This window comes from Wickerhamomyces ciferrii, contig 00183 (genome assembly GCF_000313485.1).
Source record: "Wickerhamomyces ciferrii WGS project CAIF00000000 data, strain NRRL Y-1031 F-60-10, contig 00183, whole genome shotgun sequence".
Taxonomy (NCBI): domain Eukaryota; kingdom Fungi; phylum Ascomycota; class Saccharomycetes; order Phaffomycetales; family Wickerhamomycetaceae; genus Hansenula; species Hansenula ciferrii.
In genome coordinates, this window is record NW_011887557.1 from 1 (window position 1) to 19,000 (window position 19,000).

The 19,000-nt window shown below is 32.6% G+C and overlaps 7 protein-coding genes across 7 annotated transcripts; 3 read left to right on the plus strand and 4 right to left on the minus strand.

Annotated features, from left to right (window-relative positions):
- Positions 1 to 2,595: 2,595 nt before the first annotated feature.
- Positions 2,596 to 5,202, minus strand: BGL4 (beta-glucosidase family protein; the record flags this gene model as incomplete). The annotated part of the gene is made up of 1 exon (XM_011274657.1): positions 2,596 to 5,202. One exon carries the CDS (start codon positions 5,200 to 5,202, stop codon positions 2,596 to 2,598), a length of 2,607 nt encoding a protein of 868 aa, XP_011272959.1.
- A 1,302-nt stretch (positions 5,203 to 6,504) lies between these two features.
- On the minus strand, positions 6,505 to 6,864 carry ARC19 (Arc19p; the record flags this gene model as incomplete). Its single annotated transcript, XM_011274658.1, has 1 exon — positions 6,505 to 6,864. One exon carries the CDS (start codon positions 6,862 to 6,864, stop codon positions 6,505 to 6,507), a length of 360 nt encoding a protein of 119 aa, XP_011272960.1.
- Positions 6,865 to 7,538: 674 nt separating this feature from the next.
- PRP40 (snoRNA-splicing protein PRP40) lies at positions 7,539 to 9,299 on the plus strand (the record flags this gene model as incomplete). Its single annotated transcript, XM_011274659.1, has 1 exon — positions 7,539 to 9,299. The coding sequence occupies one exon, from the start codon at positions 7,539 to 7,541 to the stop codon at positions 9,297 to 9,299; it is 1,761 nt and encodes a 586-aa protein (XP_011272961.1).
- Positions 9,300 to 9,398: 99 nt separating this feature from the next.
- SEC11 (signal peptidase complex catalytic subunit SEC11) lies at positions 9,399 to 9,965 on the minus strand (the record flags this gene model as incomplete). The annotated part of the gene is made up of 2 exons (XM_011274660.1): positions 9,399 to 9,627; positions 9,694 to 9,965. The coding sequence occupies 2 exons, from the start codon at positions 9,963 to 9,965 to the stop codon at positions 9,399 to 9,401; spliced, it is 501 nt and encodes a 166-aa protein (XP_011272962.1).
- A 201-nt stretch (positions 9,966 to 10,166) lies between these two features.
- Positions 10,167 to 11,688, minus strand: CCE1 (cruciform cutting endonuclease; the record flags this gene model as incomplete). The annotated part of the gene is made up of 3 exons (XM_011274661.1): positions 10,167 to 11,197; positions 11,280 to 11,360; positions 11,679 to 11,688. The coding sequence occupies 3 exons, from the start codon at positions 11,686 to 11,688 to the stop codon at positions 10,167 to 10,169; spliced, it is 1,122 nt and encodes a 373-aa protein (XP_011272963.1).
- A 132-nt stretch (positions 11,689 to 11,820) lies between these two features.
- BN7_4749 (uncharacterized protein) lies at positions 11,821 to 13,656 on the plus strand (the record flags this gene model as incomplete). The annotated part of the gene is made up of 1 exon (XM_011274662.1): positions 11,821 to 13,656. One exon carries the CDS (start codon positions 11,821 to 11,823, stop codon positions 13,654 to 13,656), a length of 1,836 nt encoding a protein of 611 aa, XP_011272964.1.
- A 340-nt stretch (positions 13,657 to 13,996) lies between these two features.
- On the plus strand, positions 13,997 to 18,970 carry URB1 (Urb1p; the record flags this gene model as incomplete). The annotated part of the gene is made up of 1 exon (XM_011274663.1): positions 13,997 to 18,970. One exon carries the CDS (start codon positions 13,997 to 13,999, stop codon positions 18,968 to 18,970), a length of 4,974 nt encoding a protein of 1,657 aa, XP_011272965.1.
- Between the last annotated feature and the right edge of the window lie 30 nt (positions 18,971 to 19,000).

Genomic DNA, 19,000 nt, shown 5'->3' on the forward strand with positions numbered 1-19,000 from the left:
GATAGCAGATCTTAATGCAACATCTCTATTTTCATCAGTACGAACATCAACATGTTGATTGAGTTGAATTTGTGGACCTTCGTTGACACTAAAAAATTCATTACCATAAGTTTTAAAAGTATTTGAATTGAAGTTTGGTTCTTTTGAATCATCTGAAACAATTGCAAATCTAGCTGCTAAGATTCTAGTAGCCATATCATCTAATCTGTCTGATGGCAATGTACCATTCAAGGCAGCTGTAGTCAAATTAGCACCCCAATATTCTGGTTCACCTGGCATATCCATATCTAATCCAGCAATAGCAGCATCAACACCAGAGTATAAAGCCCTCCAATCACTAACAACAAAACCTTGGAATCCTAATTCCTCTTTAAGCAAATAATTCAAGACATGTGAGTTTTGAGAAGCGTGTGATCCATTGACTTTATTATAAGAACACATAATTGAGCCAACACCACCTCTAACAGCTTCAGCAAATGGCCACATATAAACTTCGTGGATGGCTCTATCATCAATTTCAGCACTTAAAGATTCAGTAACAGTATGATTGTAATCAACTGGACCGAATTGAGGTTCTTCAAGATCTCTAGCAAATCTATAGTGTTCTTGTTCATTACCAATAAAATGTTTTGCAGATTGGATCACACCTTCAGATTGACCCGCAATGGTTTGCAAATAAGCATAAGCACCTTCTAAATATGGATCAGCACCTGAAGCTTCCCAATTACGACCACCTTGAGCTTTTAAACCAATTGGACCATAAACAGGACCTAACCACACATCAACACCTTTGTCTCTAAATTCTCTTGAGATAGCAGCAGCACGTTCATATACAAGACCTTTGTTAAAAGAAGATGCAGATGCAAGACCGGAAGCGAAGACATCGACTAAATCAGCAGAACGAACAGATAAAGGACCATCTTGTAAGCAGATTGAAGTGATGTTTAAACGTGGAACTGAACCGGTGTTACCAGAACATGGTCCCATTGCACTACCAATACCGGTTGTTAAGTTGACTTTTTCAGCTATTGTCATTTGATCAACTAATTCTCTAGCACGATGATAAGCAGCTTGCCATTTCCCATCATTTATACGACCACCTTGAGGAGTTGGATAAAATGGATCTGAAACATAGTTTGGATCTAAACCCTGATCTAAGTAATTTTCACTAACAGGAGATGCTAAAATCAAGCTTGATAGTAAACTGATGTATAGCACCAATTGAACCAACATCTTTCTTTATTTATTGAATTGTATGATTTGTAATCTTTGAGAGCTCGTTCATGAGTGAATATGAAGCAGATTCTCATGATATTTATACTCTAAAATAGATCCACTATACGGTCCATGATCTTCCATGGGTATCAAGTTTCTCCAGATTTAACAAATGTGTAAACAATGGGTGCATTAAGTTCTTTAAGATTTGGGACATTTCATCATTTCATCATCAATTTGTAGTAAAGGATCATCACATCCCGAGTATACTTAAAGCTTAAAGCTTATATGATTGGATCTGCATTATATTAGCAGCTTAAACCTTTATCCGTTATACATAACACCCCGTTACACTGCAACAAGTTTGTGGGACTTGCGCGTATATAGTAGATGATGAGTTGCTGATTGGAGGGTTAGGATTGTGATTTTCCTTGTTTGCAAACTGATTACTAAAACAACTTGGTCATGATTCATGAACTACGAAACGAGCAGTAGTTCATTTTACCTCTTGACGTCTTGATTAAGCCAATCTCTAGATTTTAAAGATAAACCTATAAGAATATCCATTGTACTGTCAACTTTCAAGAGTTCTTTGTGATTGAATTTGAAAGAGAAAATTTTGCGCGTGGTTAATTAAATCATGAACTTCAAAAAATTCCAATTTCTCAGAAATTTTAATTTTTTACCCCAGAAATTCTTCCGCCGGAGGTGAACGCAGGTCGCAGATCTGCGACTCATGACTCAAAATGATATAAGCATTTAAATTTTGTCTTGATCCTTTTGGGACATTTATAGTCTAAATTAAGTTAATAGCTTGAGCCTTGTACGAGTATTTGATATTTGTACATATTTGAGTAAGCAGAATCATGCAAGATATTTTATTGCGATCATATAATTCATGAGAATTAGTTGAGACGTTGAGACTCGAGAGTCGAGAGTGAAACTTGAATAGAAGATCAACGAAATGATATATCAGATACAACCGGAATAAGTGGTGCGCCGCTATGGAACAATCGTAACGGATTATGAGATGGTGTGTAATCCATCGCAATGGATGTGTATGTGGTATAATGGTATAATATATAGTGGACTCGATATCAAAATTATGAAAAGAAGCTTTAATTTAACTAGTCAAATATCCCATGCAGTACAAGATCAAGAATCATATATATATATATATAATAATTTTGGCAGATACTTGATGATACGGGTCAAGCAATTATTAGCCTGAAAATAATGAAAGACATACATTGAACCAGTTTAATATACGTTGAGCTATACGATATAGTAGAATTTGGGAGAAGATTGTGTATCATTTAAAGTGACACACACGAAAACGAATTAAAAAAAGATTGAATTAAAGGGTATTTATAAGAAAAGTTAGTTGATGGTGACTGTTTCAACTAGATCCAATTGCCTTGAACTAGAACCAACATAAAACTTATAATCACCTCTTAAGACTTTCCAAGATTGTGATTTTGTATCCCAAACTGACAAATCTTTTCTAGTCAATTCAAATGACACAGATTGACTATGGCCATTGTCTAAAAAGACCTTTTCAAACCCACGTAATTGAACTGGAGGAGTTGGAAATTCATCTGAATCTGGAAATGAAACATATAATTGAGGAGCAAAACCACCACCATATGGACCATTGTTTTTAACACTAGCAGTGACAACATAACCAAGATCCCATAATTGTGGATTACCACCTAAACCACCAGCAGCCAATGAAGCAGGACTCTTTAATTGTTCTGTTCCGTAACCTTCTGGATAGTCATATGAGCCATTTGATTGTATAGATGATGTATCTTTGATATATGGATATGTAACATTTTCAATTAAGGTGAAATCATCTGGAGCAGTTGCATCTTCAGCCTTCAAATTGACATTTTCGTTTCTATATGATTCAGTATAATCGGCAGCAGCCTCAAGATCTTCTGAAAATTGTTTGATTGTTTCAACTTTAATATCACTCAAGGTGAAGTTTGAGTAAGAAAGACCATAACCGAATTCATATCTAACTGGTTTATCGTATTTGTCAAAGTATTTATAATCAACATAAATTGATGTTTCAAATTTATCAGCTGGTTCATCAACAGTAATATTGTCAATTAATGGGACATAGTCATCAATGTTTTTGGCAAATGTGAATGGTAATTTACCTGATGGATTTTCATCACCAAACAAAACTTTAGCTAAAGCAGTACCATAATCTTGACCCAAGTAAGAGGAGAACAAAACTGCAGTGACATTTTCATTTTCAATAAATGGTTCTAAATCCACATGACCCCCAGAAGTGATAATGACAATTGTATTGTTATTTACACTTGTAACATTTTCAATCAATGGAATTACATTATGCCATAAAGTCAAGTTGTTCAAATCACCAGGGTTACCGTCAACTTCACCCAATGCTTCTCCAGCAACAGAGTTAGCAACAACAACAGCAGCATCAGCGTATGAAGCAGCCTCAACAGCAGCAGTTTGATCCCAAGAATCTGGAATGAATTCATATGAAAATCTACCTTCTTGAGCACGACGACCAATACCTTCAGCTGGTGTAATAAAATAACTGAAAGTACCTGCACCTGAACCATAACCTGTTCCTGCAGCACCATCAGCACAACCTTCAAATGCACAATTTGCACCTTTTGAATCGATACCTGCAGCTTGACCTAAAATTGCAATTTGCTTACCATTTTCACCTTTCAATGGTAATGCTTCATTTTCATTTTTCAATAAAACAATACCTTCAATAGCAGATCTCAATGAAACTGCACGATTTTCATCAGTACGGACATCAACGTGTTTATTAACTTGAATCTGTGAACCTTGTTTTTGTGGTGAGAATTCAAAGTCAAAAGTTTTGAAAGTATTTGAGCTATAATTTGGACCATCTGGATTATTAACCCCAATGGCAAATTTGGCAGCTAAGATTCTTGTAGCCATATCGTCTAATCTATCAATTGGAACGGAGCTATTCAAAGCAGCAGCAGTTAAATTTGGGCCCCAATATTTTGGTTCACCAGGCATATCCATATCTAAACCTGCAATTGCAGCTTCAACACCAGAATGTAAGGCAGTCCAATCAGTAACGACAAAACCTTGAAACCCTAATTCTTCCTTCAACAAATAGTTTAATAAATGCGAGTTTTCACAAGAATGTGTACCGTTTAGTCTATTATATGAGCACATAACTGAACCAACACCGGCTCTAACAGCCTCAGCAAAGGGCCATAAATAAGTTTCATGAATAGCTCTATCATCAATTTCAGAGTTGAGCTCATTAGTGTTGTTATGTTTATATTTGATTCCAAAAGCAGCATTTGCTACAGCAGCAGTTTGCCTATAAAGTTCTTGCTCATTACCGACTAAATGTTTTGCAGATTGAATAACACCTTGAGATTGACCACCAAGAGTTTGTAAATACGCAAACACACCTTCAAGATAAGGATCTGGGCCATGTCCTTCCCAATTACGACCAGCTTGAGCCTTAACACCTATTGGACCATAAACTGGACCTAACCAAATATCAACACCTTTTTCCTTGAATTCTCTACCAATAGCCGCAGCACGATCGTAAGCCAAATCTTTATTAAATGAAGATGCAGCAGCAAGACCACAAGGGTAGACATCTGTTAAATCAGCACTACGCACTGATAATGGGCCATCTTGTAAACACAATGACTCTATACCCAATCTTGGAACAGATCCTGTATTACCTGAACATGGACCATTTGACATACCTATCCCAGTGGTTAAATTAACCTTTTCCACAACAGTCATTTGATCAACTAATTGTCTTGCACGATGGTAAGCAGCTTGCCACTTCCCATCTTCAATACGACCACCTTGTGGAGTTGGATAAAATGGAACAACATTATAATTTGGATCACTTTCTGCCTTGAAAAATGAATCACTCATTGGTGATGCTGATACTATGCTTAGCACAGCAGCAACCTGAAGACAAGATGTCAATAACATAATAGGGTGAGTGTTATTCTATTGAAGCGTTTTAGATCTGTTTTGAGTTTCGAATCTGTAAATGTAGATCTTGATTAGTATTTATACCTGAATGAATTGTTTGACTCCCGGTTAAATAAAAGATTCATTGTGATGATTCATGGCGATTTTCTCGGGGAAATATAGAACAATTATTGATATACCCATTCGTATAATGTCTTTTTAGTGTAAAACCTTGTTGATGCAACTGCTTGAAGTTTGACCGGCCAGCAAAGATCAACATATTAGACATTTGGCACTTTAACCAATCGTATAATCTTTGAAAAACCATCTTTAATCCTGCTCCGCAAAGTTCACCTATTTGAGGATCTTCATCACCCCAGATTTGAGCATCGTATGGCTTTGTAATATTTTGTCATCTGGATTTTAGGCATCATGGCATCATGAGTATACTAAATATTCCCGAAGTTCAACAGGTAACCTGGGGAAATCATATAGCTGTGCCAGTGGCCAAGAGGGTGGGTGATATATGGTGATATAAAGACCATCAAACTGGGGGTTAGATAACCAAAATACGAACTGTAATTTTGAGTAGAGATTGAAGCCATATGCCATGAATCTGTTGAAAATAGGAAGTGAATAGAGAGTAATATGACCAAGTGTTGAACTTCATAAGTAACTTCATAAATGACCTTTGAACTTTGGTAACAAGATTAGCTATACCTAGCCTTTGAATTGAAACACTCTCTCCTCTCTCCAAAGCTCTTGTTATGGAAAAGTCCCGAATGCTGATTGCCTCAAGGTGTACGTTTTGGGAATAGATTGACCTATACTCGATGCAGAAGTTCTGTTGACGGTCGAGATGTTTTACCCTTAGGCGTTCACCCCTAAAAATATCTTCAGTAATAACAATTTCTAAAATACTGCATAAGGCGAGAGCGCCGCAACTAATAGGATATCATTCCGAGTTATAAACTTGTACAATCTGGATTCTCGACAATTATTGGTGAAGTATGCTCAAAATTTGTGAATTTGTGGAGAAACTTTTCGAAGGGTTTCAGAATCCAGATATTCCAGATTCTTTTCGGGTCATACTTTTTCCAGGTTGCATTTTGCAAAGTACGCGCGAATTGGTTTACGGAGAAAGACTAATCCGGAACCAAATATGATCCTTAGAATCAGGTAATCTTTCTTTACGATGTGATGTTAATCATGATTCAATTTAGTTCATATTTATCTCAGTATTTCATTGGGAATTCTTTATTTCACTGGGAATTCTTTTTAATAATATACATAATAATTCCAGAAACTCATTTCTCAATTCTAATCAAATGGAGTTAAATAAGCTTCAGCAACAAATCTAGCTCTTGCATTTAAGAATAATTTCATTTCACTGATTTCCCTATCAACATCTTCCATGAATTCAATAATAAAATCAACTAATTTATGTTTCAACATCTTTTCAGTATGGAAATTTGTAATCAAGAATGAGATATCATAGCCTTGAATTGGAACTCTTCTTAAAATAAAGAAATGTTCAGCTCTTTGTGTTAAAAATCTTGTAAATTTATGGACTAATATTTGTTCAATTTCATCAGCTTGTTTTATTTTGATCGATATTCTAACAGAGTTTATAGATGGTTCAATTAATATTTGTTCATTTTCATTTCTAGCAATAACCATTGGGTTTAATAACACTTCTGGTGATTTACTAATTAAAGTGTTAGTAGCAGTTCATAAATCATCAAAAAAAACCTTGAAAAACCTACTTTGCTTCAACTTCTGGTCTATTGTGTCTTTCAACAGCTTGTGATGCGAAATCTTCTAAACATAAGGCAGCTGTTAAAGAAGTTCTAACGGCAGATAGATAAGGACGTAGTGATTGTGACTGTATTCGATGTGTCCTAGGCTCACATAGCAAGGATTTTAATGATGTTTCATTGTGTAAAGTGCTATATTGATAAAATTCCCATACAACACCTCCTATTTGGACACATTTCCACCATTTTATGAGATCCTTAATGCTAGCGAAAATGCCCAAATTTGACACAATTTTTGTTAGTAATGACCCCTTAAGTCAGAAACTTAGTATATAACATACCATTTTAACTGAAACCAGTCCAATTGAGTGTAATTTTGGCTTATCAATTGTTGAGTTTTGCTGTCAAAGTTTCAAGATTTCAATATTGGCTTTTCGGGATCACTAACAAATGCGATTTTCGCGAAAATAAAATTTACCCGGTGTTGAAAATAGTTAGTGGGCCTGGTTCTATATTGATGTATGCTATTGTAAAGAAAGGACCAATATTGAAACATTTGGACAGTTTGCACAATTCTCAATAAAATAAAGCAATATAATGAGCTGGAGTGAGGCTAAGGACAAAGAAGGACGTGTTTACTATTACAACGCCGAAACAAAGGAGACAAAGTGGGAAAAACCTGAAGAGTTACAATCTCCATTGGAAAAATTATTAGCTAAAACTGACTGGAAACAATTTTCTGCTGAAGGTGGTAGAACTTATTATTATAACTCCAAAACAAAAGAATCTGTATGGGAAATACCCAAGGAAATTCAAGCTGAGCTAGAAGCTGCTAAAGATGTTGAAGACTATCAAGATAATGCAGCTGCTATAAATATAAACAATGGGACAGGGTTCCAATCAATCATAGATCCAAGTGAACAATATCATAATACATCACCATTATTCAACTCTGATATCAAAGCTAGGGATGTTAGAACAGCAAATGAAAAATTTGTGGAAATGCTTAGAGAAAATGAAGTTGATGCTACATGGTCCTTTGGTAAAATTATGACATTTTTCATTAAAGATCCAAGATATTGGTTAGTTGAAGATTCTTTAGAGAAGAAACATCTTTTCGAAACATATTTAAACAACAGAACCAAAGAAGAATTATTCAAGGAAAATAATTCTATAGAGAAATTTAAAGAAGCATTTTTAGGTTTATTACATAGTACAAGATCAATTAAATATTATACAAGATGGAAAACTGCAAGAAGATTAATACAAGATGAACCAATTTATGCACATTCTGTTATCAGTGAAAAAGTTAAAAAGCAAACTTTCCAAGATTTCGTTGATGGACTACGAAGAGAACATGAAGAAGCCAACAAAAAGTTAAGAGATCAAGCTTTATTAGAATTAAATGAATATTTCAAGACCATGAATCTAAATTTAAGTTCAACTTGGGAATCAACTCACAATTCTATTAAATCTGATACAAGATTCAAACAAAATAAACATTTTGAAGTATTAAATCAATTAGATCTTATAAATATTTATTTAGAGAACATAAATAGTTTACAAACAAATCAACAAGAAAGAATTCAAAACATTTCCAAGGAAAATTATAGACATGACAGAAAAGCTCGTGACGAATATAAAGCATTATTAGCGGAATTGAAAGAAACTGGTCTATTAAGAGCTGATACTAAATGGAGTGATGTTTTTTCTTTAATTAAAGAAGATGATAGATTTATTGGGTTATTAGGAAGAATGGGTTCGAATCCAATTGAATTATTCTGGGATGTTATTGATGAAGAAGAATTGTTAGTCAGAGCTAAGAAAGATATCGTGGAACAACTATTACTTCATAATGATTTTGTTGTTAAAGATGATGTTGATTTAGCTAAACAAAAATCAGAATTAATCAAAATTTTACAAAAAGATGAACAAACTAAAGATTATGATGAAGATACAATTGAATTAATTTATGATAGAATCTTACAACAGATCAAAGAACAAAAAGAAAAAGATAAATTTGCATACGAACGTAAAATTAGAAGATTACAAGAAGATTTTAGATCATTTTTAAGAAAATTTGATAATCCAAAAATTACAATCGAAACTAAGTGGGAAGATATTAAACCAAAAATTGAAAAAGAACCTGAATATTTGGAACTACCAGACGATAGAACAAGATTAATTGCATTTGAAAAATTTATAACAAGATTGAAAGAGAAAAAAATTGAACTTGAAGCTAATAAAGAACGTGAATTGAAGAGAATTATTGAAGAAGCTTCAAAGGCAAGAGAAGAACAAAAATCAAAGAAAAGAGCATTGTCTCCAAAGCCACCGGTGGAAGAATTAGATTATTGATACTACTTGTTTAGATCATTTGCTTAAATATAGAGAATGGCTTACAAATTTGGTCATAAATTTTATTTATATTCATTAAATATTGTAGCTAAAATATCATTATTCCTTTGACAACAACGAAGACACTGCCATTAACCCTAGAATACCATATTTGAAGTATTGATTTTCTGTTAATAAGATTGTAATATAACCAACAGTTGGGAAATACCCTTTAACAGTACCGACGATATCCTTTTGTTTGTTCAAGTAGTTTTGATTATAAGCATATAATCCTAAGTCATCCACAGGATTATTATCACCTTTGGTTAATAGTAATTGTTTTTTATCACTAAGGAATCATTAATGTTAGTATCATGTCTTTTAAAATGGTTATTTTAAGCCTAATTCAACTTACTTATGATGTTCTCTCAAGACTCTATGGACAATAGGTATAGATTTACCATTTATTTCATAAACAACAATATCACCAACTTTAGCTTGTTCATCTCTATTCCATAAGAATAAAATATCACCTCTTTGGAAAGCTGGTTCCATAGAACCTGATAAAACTACCACGATTGGAGATGATGAGTTTGTAACGACTGAAAGACCCTTCCAGAACATGTAGGCCGAGGTCACCACATAGAAGAGGTTCAACACTTGAGCTAATTGCAATCTAAGATTCATTTTATCTTTGTGTAATTGGGGATTTGTACTGATTGAAGCCTGTTCGTGTCATAGAATTGTTGTTTTGGTGTCCACAAATTTCGGATCTAGTATAAGAAAAAGGTTCGCGAATTTTGATGAAATAGATAAACTTGTGCTACAACATGAACAGAAGAGGAGGCTTTTAGGGAAAGCTTGATAATATTGTGTTAATTAAATAGTTTAATCCGTTTTTTCAGTACTGGATTTCCTAGTTTTAGTTTTTCTAGGCTTTTTCTTTGGTTTATCCGCAATCTCAGGCTTGATTTCAGATTTCTTTAATATACGATCCATCTCTTTCACATGAGACTCATACATATCTTCACTAGTCTTCATAGCTGCTTCTACTGATTCTCTGAATTCCATCTTTAGTATCATTTTCTGTTTCTCCCATTTCAGCCAGGCTAATGAGTGTAAAAGAGAATCAGTCAAATCATCACCTTTTTGAACATCTTTGGCAGCTTGTGGATCTTTAGGTTCAATATTAAACCTTGAGTTCTTCATGATGGTTTGGAAAAGCCATTTAGTTTTAGATTTAGTGGCGTTGAGTTCTTTGAAGTCTATCAATCCTGGTGAAATTGCAAAAGGAATATCTGGTGACGGGCCATTAACATAGTTCTTTAACCAATTTTCCACTAAGATTAATCTGAACTTCTTTGAATCTTTATTCTTTAATTTTCCATCACTTGAAGGTTCCCAAAATTTACCCATCTTCAAAGGACTTGATGGGATGATCATTGTATCACTTACTAGCTTCTCGGTCTGTGTCTTTGAATATATTAATGCATGTAACATACTTTCAAACATGTTGACCCTGAACACCCATTCTAAGACGTTTTTACTTTTTCCAGACCGTATACGTTGTCTTTCAATTAATATTAAATCTGGTGAACCATAATTAGAATCAAATATAATTTCATTTATGATTCTATGACTTATATGTGCATATCTTGTTGGTTCATAACTTGCATCCCGAGATACATCAGCCCAATTATTAACGTCAAACTTTGTCCATTCTTTGATGATTGGTGGTCTATTTAAAGGTAATGTTTTATCTAATTGAAGTCTAGCATAAGAAAAGTTTCTAATACCCATATCGATTGAGATAATGTTGAAATTTTTCTTATTGATGGGTACTCTCTGAAATATAGATTTATCTTGAAAGCTGGTATTAATTGCTGATATCAAATCACATTTCCTTGCAGCAGTGATATCTATAGTGAAGTTTTCGTGTTAGACTCAAGGTCAGTATAATCTTTAAATTTCCCACACACTTACGGATACCACAATTAGTACAAAGCCTCTTGAGTTCCAGTACAGTACGTTTCTCTAGAGTTGCCATCTTCAAGTCTAGGCCATTCACTCTTTCCAAGTAAACTTCAAAGATTTGATTCTGCTAAAATGACATAATTGAAATAATGGAAACGCGAAAAATTTCTATTATGCTGTCATTTTAACACGGTTTGTTTACATTTCAAAAAGGCGTCAAGTTAATTTTTTGAGAAGATAACTTAATTCACGTACCACAAAACTGAAAATAAACAGAAAACAACGCAGAAATTTAGGATGGATTTAAAAGGAAATTTTGGATATGAGTGATTTTTGGAGAGTTTTTTTTGGTTCTAATGTTTATGGTGAAGCTGACTTATTTTAAGGGCTGGAGCTGCTCATTCTTTTCTTGATACTTTTAGCTACTTACATTCATTTACAATTTGATTATTTTATACATTACTAGCTATTCGAATTTTATAACTGCTATTTTTCCAATAGAGTAGCTGATTTATTACCACAAGATTATACAGCTGAAACTACAATCAAATTAAATTGAATTATCAATATGGGGTTCTTTAAACCATCAAAGATACATGATGAAGTATCTGAAAATACTTATGAGGATAATTATGTTGGTAAAGCTCTGAGACTACCATCAGCTAAAGAACCATATATCAATTCTGGATTTGATGAACATTTTTCAAATAATAAGATAGAGACCACTACAACTGATAAAGCACCAAGCGTACATAGAGTAAGATCTAAGAGACATAGTTTTTTTACAAAGTTATTCAAGAAAACCACAGAGGTGGACCCAGAGGAGGAAGGAACTAGAAGGGATCCATTGATAATAAATCAACAGGTAGAACCTTATAGCAATGTTAGAGTGATTGAAAGAGAGTTACACTCTGATGAATCTTCTATTTTAGATTTGAATCTAGTCAATGGGGAGGATTTAAAGCCACTAAAATCAACTAGATTGACCTGGAGATCCAGAAGAAATAAAAATCAAAATTCAAGAAGCTTAAGAACCAATTCAAATAAATTTGGTAGTAGAAGATCAACTATCAGATACTTTTTTCGAAGAGACAAGGAACTAGATGCTGAAGAAGAAGAAGGCGACGAAGACGAAGAAGTTGAACAAGCTGCTAATACCTCTTCTGTCTATGATGTTAAGGAAACATTAACTCAAAGGTACATGACGCCTAGTGGCGAAGGATATGATAGACTTATGGATGATTTGGATAATCTTCCACTAGAATTCACCACGAATGAACCACTGACTATTCATCAAAAAGTTTCTAAACTGTTACATTCCTTGAGTCCTCTGAGAAAATCACCAAAGTCTAGTTCTATTGCAAAAGATGATGGATCACAACCAGAATATTTTAACCCGTACGATATAGCCAAAAGGTATAGGGAAGAACATAATGTGTTTGAAGACACAGATGATTTAATTGATGATGATCCAGATAAGGATGAAATTACTCATGTTTCAAGAAGAGCAAGCATCTTTGATGCTTTCAGAAGATCCAAATCAATTAAAGTAGCTGATCCAATCATCGAAAAGAATCCAAATGATGTTATCGATAATGCCCAAAATGATAATGATCAAGAAGAAGAACCTTCTATCAGAAGAAGAATTTCCAGAAAGTTCAGTGCAAGATCTAAGAGGATACCGTCTGAATCCAACTTTGACACTTTGAGATTAGAAAATGAAGATGAGTTTACAAAAACTAGACGTAATCCATCTAGAAGGATTAGTCAAAGAAGTTCTAAAACACAGGAATCCAAATTTGAACCAGTCTCTAATGAGGATACACTCAATGAAGATCCATTCAGCTCAGATTCTTCAACAACAATTATGCAGAATGATCATGGTTTAGAATTATTTGATAAACTTTATTCAAAAACTCTTGATGCTGTGGAATTAAAAAATAAAATTGAAAATGACGAAGATTTAAGTGGTTCTACAAGAGTTGATATTTCAATAGCCGATAGTGGTGATTTAACATCTAAACCTTTATCAGGTTCAGGTTCAGGTTCTCCAATACAACATAACATAGTTGCAAATTTTGCCAGTGTGGATAATGAGAATACAAATAGTCAAAGGATTTCTTCATTTTTACAAACATATTATGAACCTTCAAGACCTTCAACAAAAGCCATTAGCAGACGAACTTCAAGATCCATGTCCAGAGCTAAAGATATTACAACCGATGACCAAAACGAGCATCAAATCGTGGAAAAACATCGCCCATTAACTGCCACTGAACAATATAATAAAGAAGTTGAAGAAAACAGACTAGAGATGGAAGAACTCAAGTTTCTGATCAATCGAAATAGAAGTCACCATAGGAAAGTAATTAATGGGCAAATTGACCAGCTTTCATATAAGTGAATATTAGAAATTGTTATATGCGAAAACTTTCTTTTGATAAACCAGATTTGTAGTGAATGTATAGCCATAGGTTGTATTGCATATGCTAGACCCCCAAAACACTTCCAAATTAACACCAACAACTATATATAGGATCGTTTTAGCTATGATGAATTAGTAATAAAATTGAGTTAAAATTGTATAATATAGATAGAAATTCGCGAAATCCTTCTGAAGCCCATCGCTTATGTAATCCATTGGTAAATTTTTTTTATATGCATAAACAAATATTATTATAATGGTAACATGAATTCTTTGGTTTTTTTGAAGCAGTATTCTCATCTTACAAAGATTAAGAAAGATGTCGGATAACAAGACTCACCAGAAGAAGAAATGGGTCCCTCCAGCAAATGGAGCTGCAGCGTCGGTTGATAATGGTGTTTTCGACAAGATTAATGCCATCTTGAAGGATGATTCTACTGATCAAATATCTGAATTCTTTGCTAAAGGATTTGGGAACCAAGCTATCAGTAGTTGGTCATATTATGCACAAGTTAATGATCACAAGAAATTTACAAGCTCAACAATTACAATCACAAAACTTTTGAGTTTATTAAGCGGGAATCATGAATTTCATGAAAATGGTGTTCAAATAATTAAAGAAATATTGACAAGTTATATTAAAACTATTTATAGAGGTTTGACTAGTATGAGAGCTTCTTTAACTAATCCAGTATTGAGACTTATAAATGAAATTGTTATTTTTAGGAATGGTGCATTGTTAGATGATTTTGTTGCATTGTTTGATTTCAGTTTACCAGTTTTACCAAAATTATTAAATCCAACAAAGACAGAATTATCTGACGTTGAAGTTACAAAGGAAAAAGAATTCTTATCTATAAGATATTGTATGATAAGGTTGCTACTAAACATAATTAAGCATTCTGCTCCATTTTTGAGAAAAGAGTTCCTTTCAAATAATCATAAATTACTAGTGAATTGGTTCAAATATATCTGTGTGATTGATAGTAATAGTTTGATAACTCTTACATTAACTACTTGGGATGAAAAGATTATCAAGGAACAAAGTTTCAAGAAAGCTACAAAGATAAAGGTTTTCAACGATTGGAATATCACTAAACTTATACCAATTTACTATACAAAGGATAAAGAATTGAAATCAATGTTTGATAAATTTATTATTTCCATTGCTACAGATACCAAATATGGTTTGAAATTTAATGATGATGAAACATGGTTTTTGAACAACACTTCAAATGGTACTATTTCAGTTAATGGTAAAAGTTTCAAGACTCATAATAAATTACTATACTCTTTAATTACAAGTATGAAACCATGGGATGATGATTTGCAACTAAACACAACTGTTGAGATATTGAAACATACACCAGAACTAATACCACCTTTTGTCAACTATTTGGCTTCAAGAGGTCTTCATGACCCAAAATTATCATCATACTGGTTAGGTCAAACATTATTATTGAGTAAATTGATAAACACTGGTATCCCAACTGATATCTCAGATGAAGCAAATACAACTGCACCATCTGTTGAAGTTATTTCAGAATTGATTGTTCCATCCGTGTTGAATAGAGCTGTTTTGTCAAGATGTGTTACATCAGACTCATTTATGATTAGACATTTATCAGCCCAACTTATTGTTACTTCATTGCAGAAATTGGAGAAATTTTTGAATCTTTATCGCTTAAAGGGATGGAATGAACATTCATCTCAATTAATTTCCAAAATCAAATTAAGTTTACCAGAAATTTCAACAATTGTTACTACATTCACTGATACATACACCAAAAAGAGTGACAACAAGCTGTTGTTATTGATCTTTTTAACTATAATTAATGGTTATATCAAGACATTATCTGATAATTATAACTTATCTCAACAAATTTCCAAACCTTATTCTGATATCATCAATCAATCACAACTAACAGGTATTGATTTTGTTTTATTAGATAATTTCTTCCAACTCCAAGAAGGTGAAAATTCACAAGTTAAATGGTGGAATAAAACTGATAAATCAACTTCTTTATTCACTTCATTATTGAAAATTGCATCATCAAATGAATCTTCAACATCTTCATTATCATCAAAAATCACCACATTATTAAGTAATCTTGTTAATCAAACTGTCATTTTTGATAAAGAATCTGCTAATGCTGATCAAACTCAACTATTAGTTGCTTCATTAAGAGTGGTACAAACTTCAGATGGGTCATCAAATGATGAATTGGTGAAAGTTTGGAAGTTATTAGATGAATCCATTTCCAGATGTGTTAGATCACCATTTAAATACTTGGACTCTTCAAATGAAAATGACCGTGTTAGTCCGTTAGTCATGACGTTATTTGAACAATGGAAATTTGTTGATAAAACTACACCTTATGATCTTACATCTAAATGGTTTTTGATATTTTTAAGGTATATTATCATTGCTGGAGAATCTTCAAGTGCGATTTCCAAACTTTTAAGCACCATTGAAATATCTGGTGATGCATCAGAATATTTACCCTTATCAGCTCAACCATCATTTTCAAAAGAAAATCCACTTCATGGATACGAGGATTATTCATATTTCACACTTATTACATCTGCTTCAACTAATAAATTACAAAATATTTCCAAAATTCCTACTTCCCACTTGGATATTGTTGCTTCTTTATTTAGATTGAATCAAATTTTTGCTGATGATCAGTTGAACTACAACAATGGTTTGAAACAAAGTATCGTGGAAATTTTAACAAAGATTGGTAATTACCTTTTTGGTAATTCAGATGAAGTTATTGAATTTTCCAAATCAAAATACTGGGCTTCATTATTCACTGAAAAATCATCTAATGAAAAGAAATCATTCATTTCTAGTACTTTGGCTGAAATCTTTTCTCAATTGCCAAATTTCAATACTCGTGATTTCCAAGATATAACTTTGAATCAATTAACTGAAGGTAATGATGATTCAGTTATTGCTGCTTCACTTTGGGCTCTGAACAACGATCAATTACTTCAAGTCGTGAAGAACGGTTCAGATTTGGTCAAATCTGAAGCACTATCGCTATTATTATCAAGAAGAGCTGCCATCAAGTCATCATTGATTGCCGGATTCTTACGTGATGATCATTTATCTGGATTTGCCAATGATTTTATTTTGAAAAGTCAAGTTGAGTATGATGATGTTGAGTCATTATTGAACGTTATTTCATCAAATACCAGTTTATTAAAAGTTTTTGGAAGTTTAGCCAAAGATGGAAAAATAATTGACCAACTTTTAGCTTATATTCAAAAAGAATCAAATGCTGCTATAATCTCTATTGTCTTTTCATCACTTTCAGAAGAAGTTTTAGCAAGCTTATCTGATGAATCTTTAGTGTCCGAATTAGTCAATACTGCTAAAACTTTTGCCATTGAAAATATAAAGAACGAAGACTTCAGCGTGGTTTCATTTGATAGCTATCTTCAAATATTGAATCATCCATCTTTACAATTATCATCAGAAGAAAAAGGTATAGTGATAGAATATTCTTTAACTAAAAACAACCAAAAATATACTTCAGAAGTTGCTAAAGCGGTTCAAGCATTTGGCTCATTTGATGATACTATTATCAAAACTTGGGCTAATAAAGCTTCTTTATACATCACTAAAGGTTTTGCAGAGTTGAACGAATTACCAGACTCTTTCAGTAGCTTTATTGAAAGTTATAAATCATTATTATTAAAATCAAACTTGATACAATCAACGAACAAGTCGAATTTGAATACATTATTGGAAGTCATTTTTACAAAATGGTCAACTGATGAATCAGCATTAGAATTATCAGCTATAGTCACCTCAGTTTCACATAAAAATTCACTAGATACCAACAAATTATTACAAATAATTGCATTCAATGATGATAATGCATTATCTAAAAAATCATCACAAAGATCTAGATTTTTAACTTCATTGATAATCTGGAGATTATTTGAATTCGATGTCTCTAAAAACTCTACTATTGCTTTACAAGAAAAATTCTTAACATTTTATAGAGGTACACCAAATGCTGATGATCTTTTATTATATAGAATTTTGGAAAGAATTGAAACAAGATTGAATTCATCTTGGATTGACACAGTTTTCACTTGGGAAGTTCTAGACACATTATCTGAAGAAGAATCTGAATTAGTTGGTGAAACCAAATTGTTAGAAAAGAAAAAAGAGGGTTTCATTATTACTTTAAGTAAAAGACAAATCACAAATACAATTAAAGATTATACTATATCACATGCTGAAATTCCTTCATTAAGTTCAAGTGGGTCTTCAAACTGGGAGAAGTTGAATTCATTTTATGAATCTGTTAGCTCATCATCTTCATCATCAAAGACATATGATCCATTATTTTTATCACTTTTAATAATAAATGATGATGAATTGATAAATGTGAATACAGAAGAACCTGATGCATTACCAAAAGTTGACATGAGAACACTTATAGAATCAGATTTGTTCCCATTTTTATTAATGAATTTATCATCTGAAAATGAAGTTTTAGTTAATGTTACAATTGGTATTTTAACCACCATATTAAGTTCATTGAAAGAAAATTCAACTTTCAAAGATAAACATATTTTTGAATTATTTTTATCAAAGATCTTATTCACTTTCAAGAAAGTTGATGAAGAAAGTGGTGAAAAGGTTACAACAAAGGCATTTTCACCATTAGTTTTCTCAATGATTTCTAAAATTTCCACATTGTTAGTAAATCCAGGTCATATGTTATATGAAAAGGCATTCAGATGGGTTTTAAAATCACCAACTTTAAGAAAAAATGAGATTCCATTATTTAATGATATAACTGTTGTCTCAGCTACAAATGATGATTCTAATAATTATTATAAACAAGTTAGTTGGTTATTAGAAGGTATTAACAATGGTATTAAGAATAAAGATGATACAAGATTATTAAGATCTAAGAATATATATGAATGGTTTTTAAATTTAGAAACTTCACCATATACATCAGTTCAATTAAAATTTTTGATTAATGATTTTATTAAACAAGTTCAAAACATTGAAGATGGTGCAGATATTTTAATTTCTCGTTATGGTGGATTATCATTTTTAGAACAACAAATTTCTGAAAAAAGCGTCGATGGTAAGATATTAACCAGTGCACAAGGTAAATTAACCAATGAACAAGAATTATTAAATTTAAAAGAATTGGGTGTTAGATATTCCATTATTGGTCAAGGTAAAAAAAGAATCGCAGACTGGGCTAATGGTGACTTATCGAATTTCAACAAGAGACTTCATACTGAAGAATGATTAATTGAAAAAATCATAATTGCATACTAC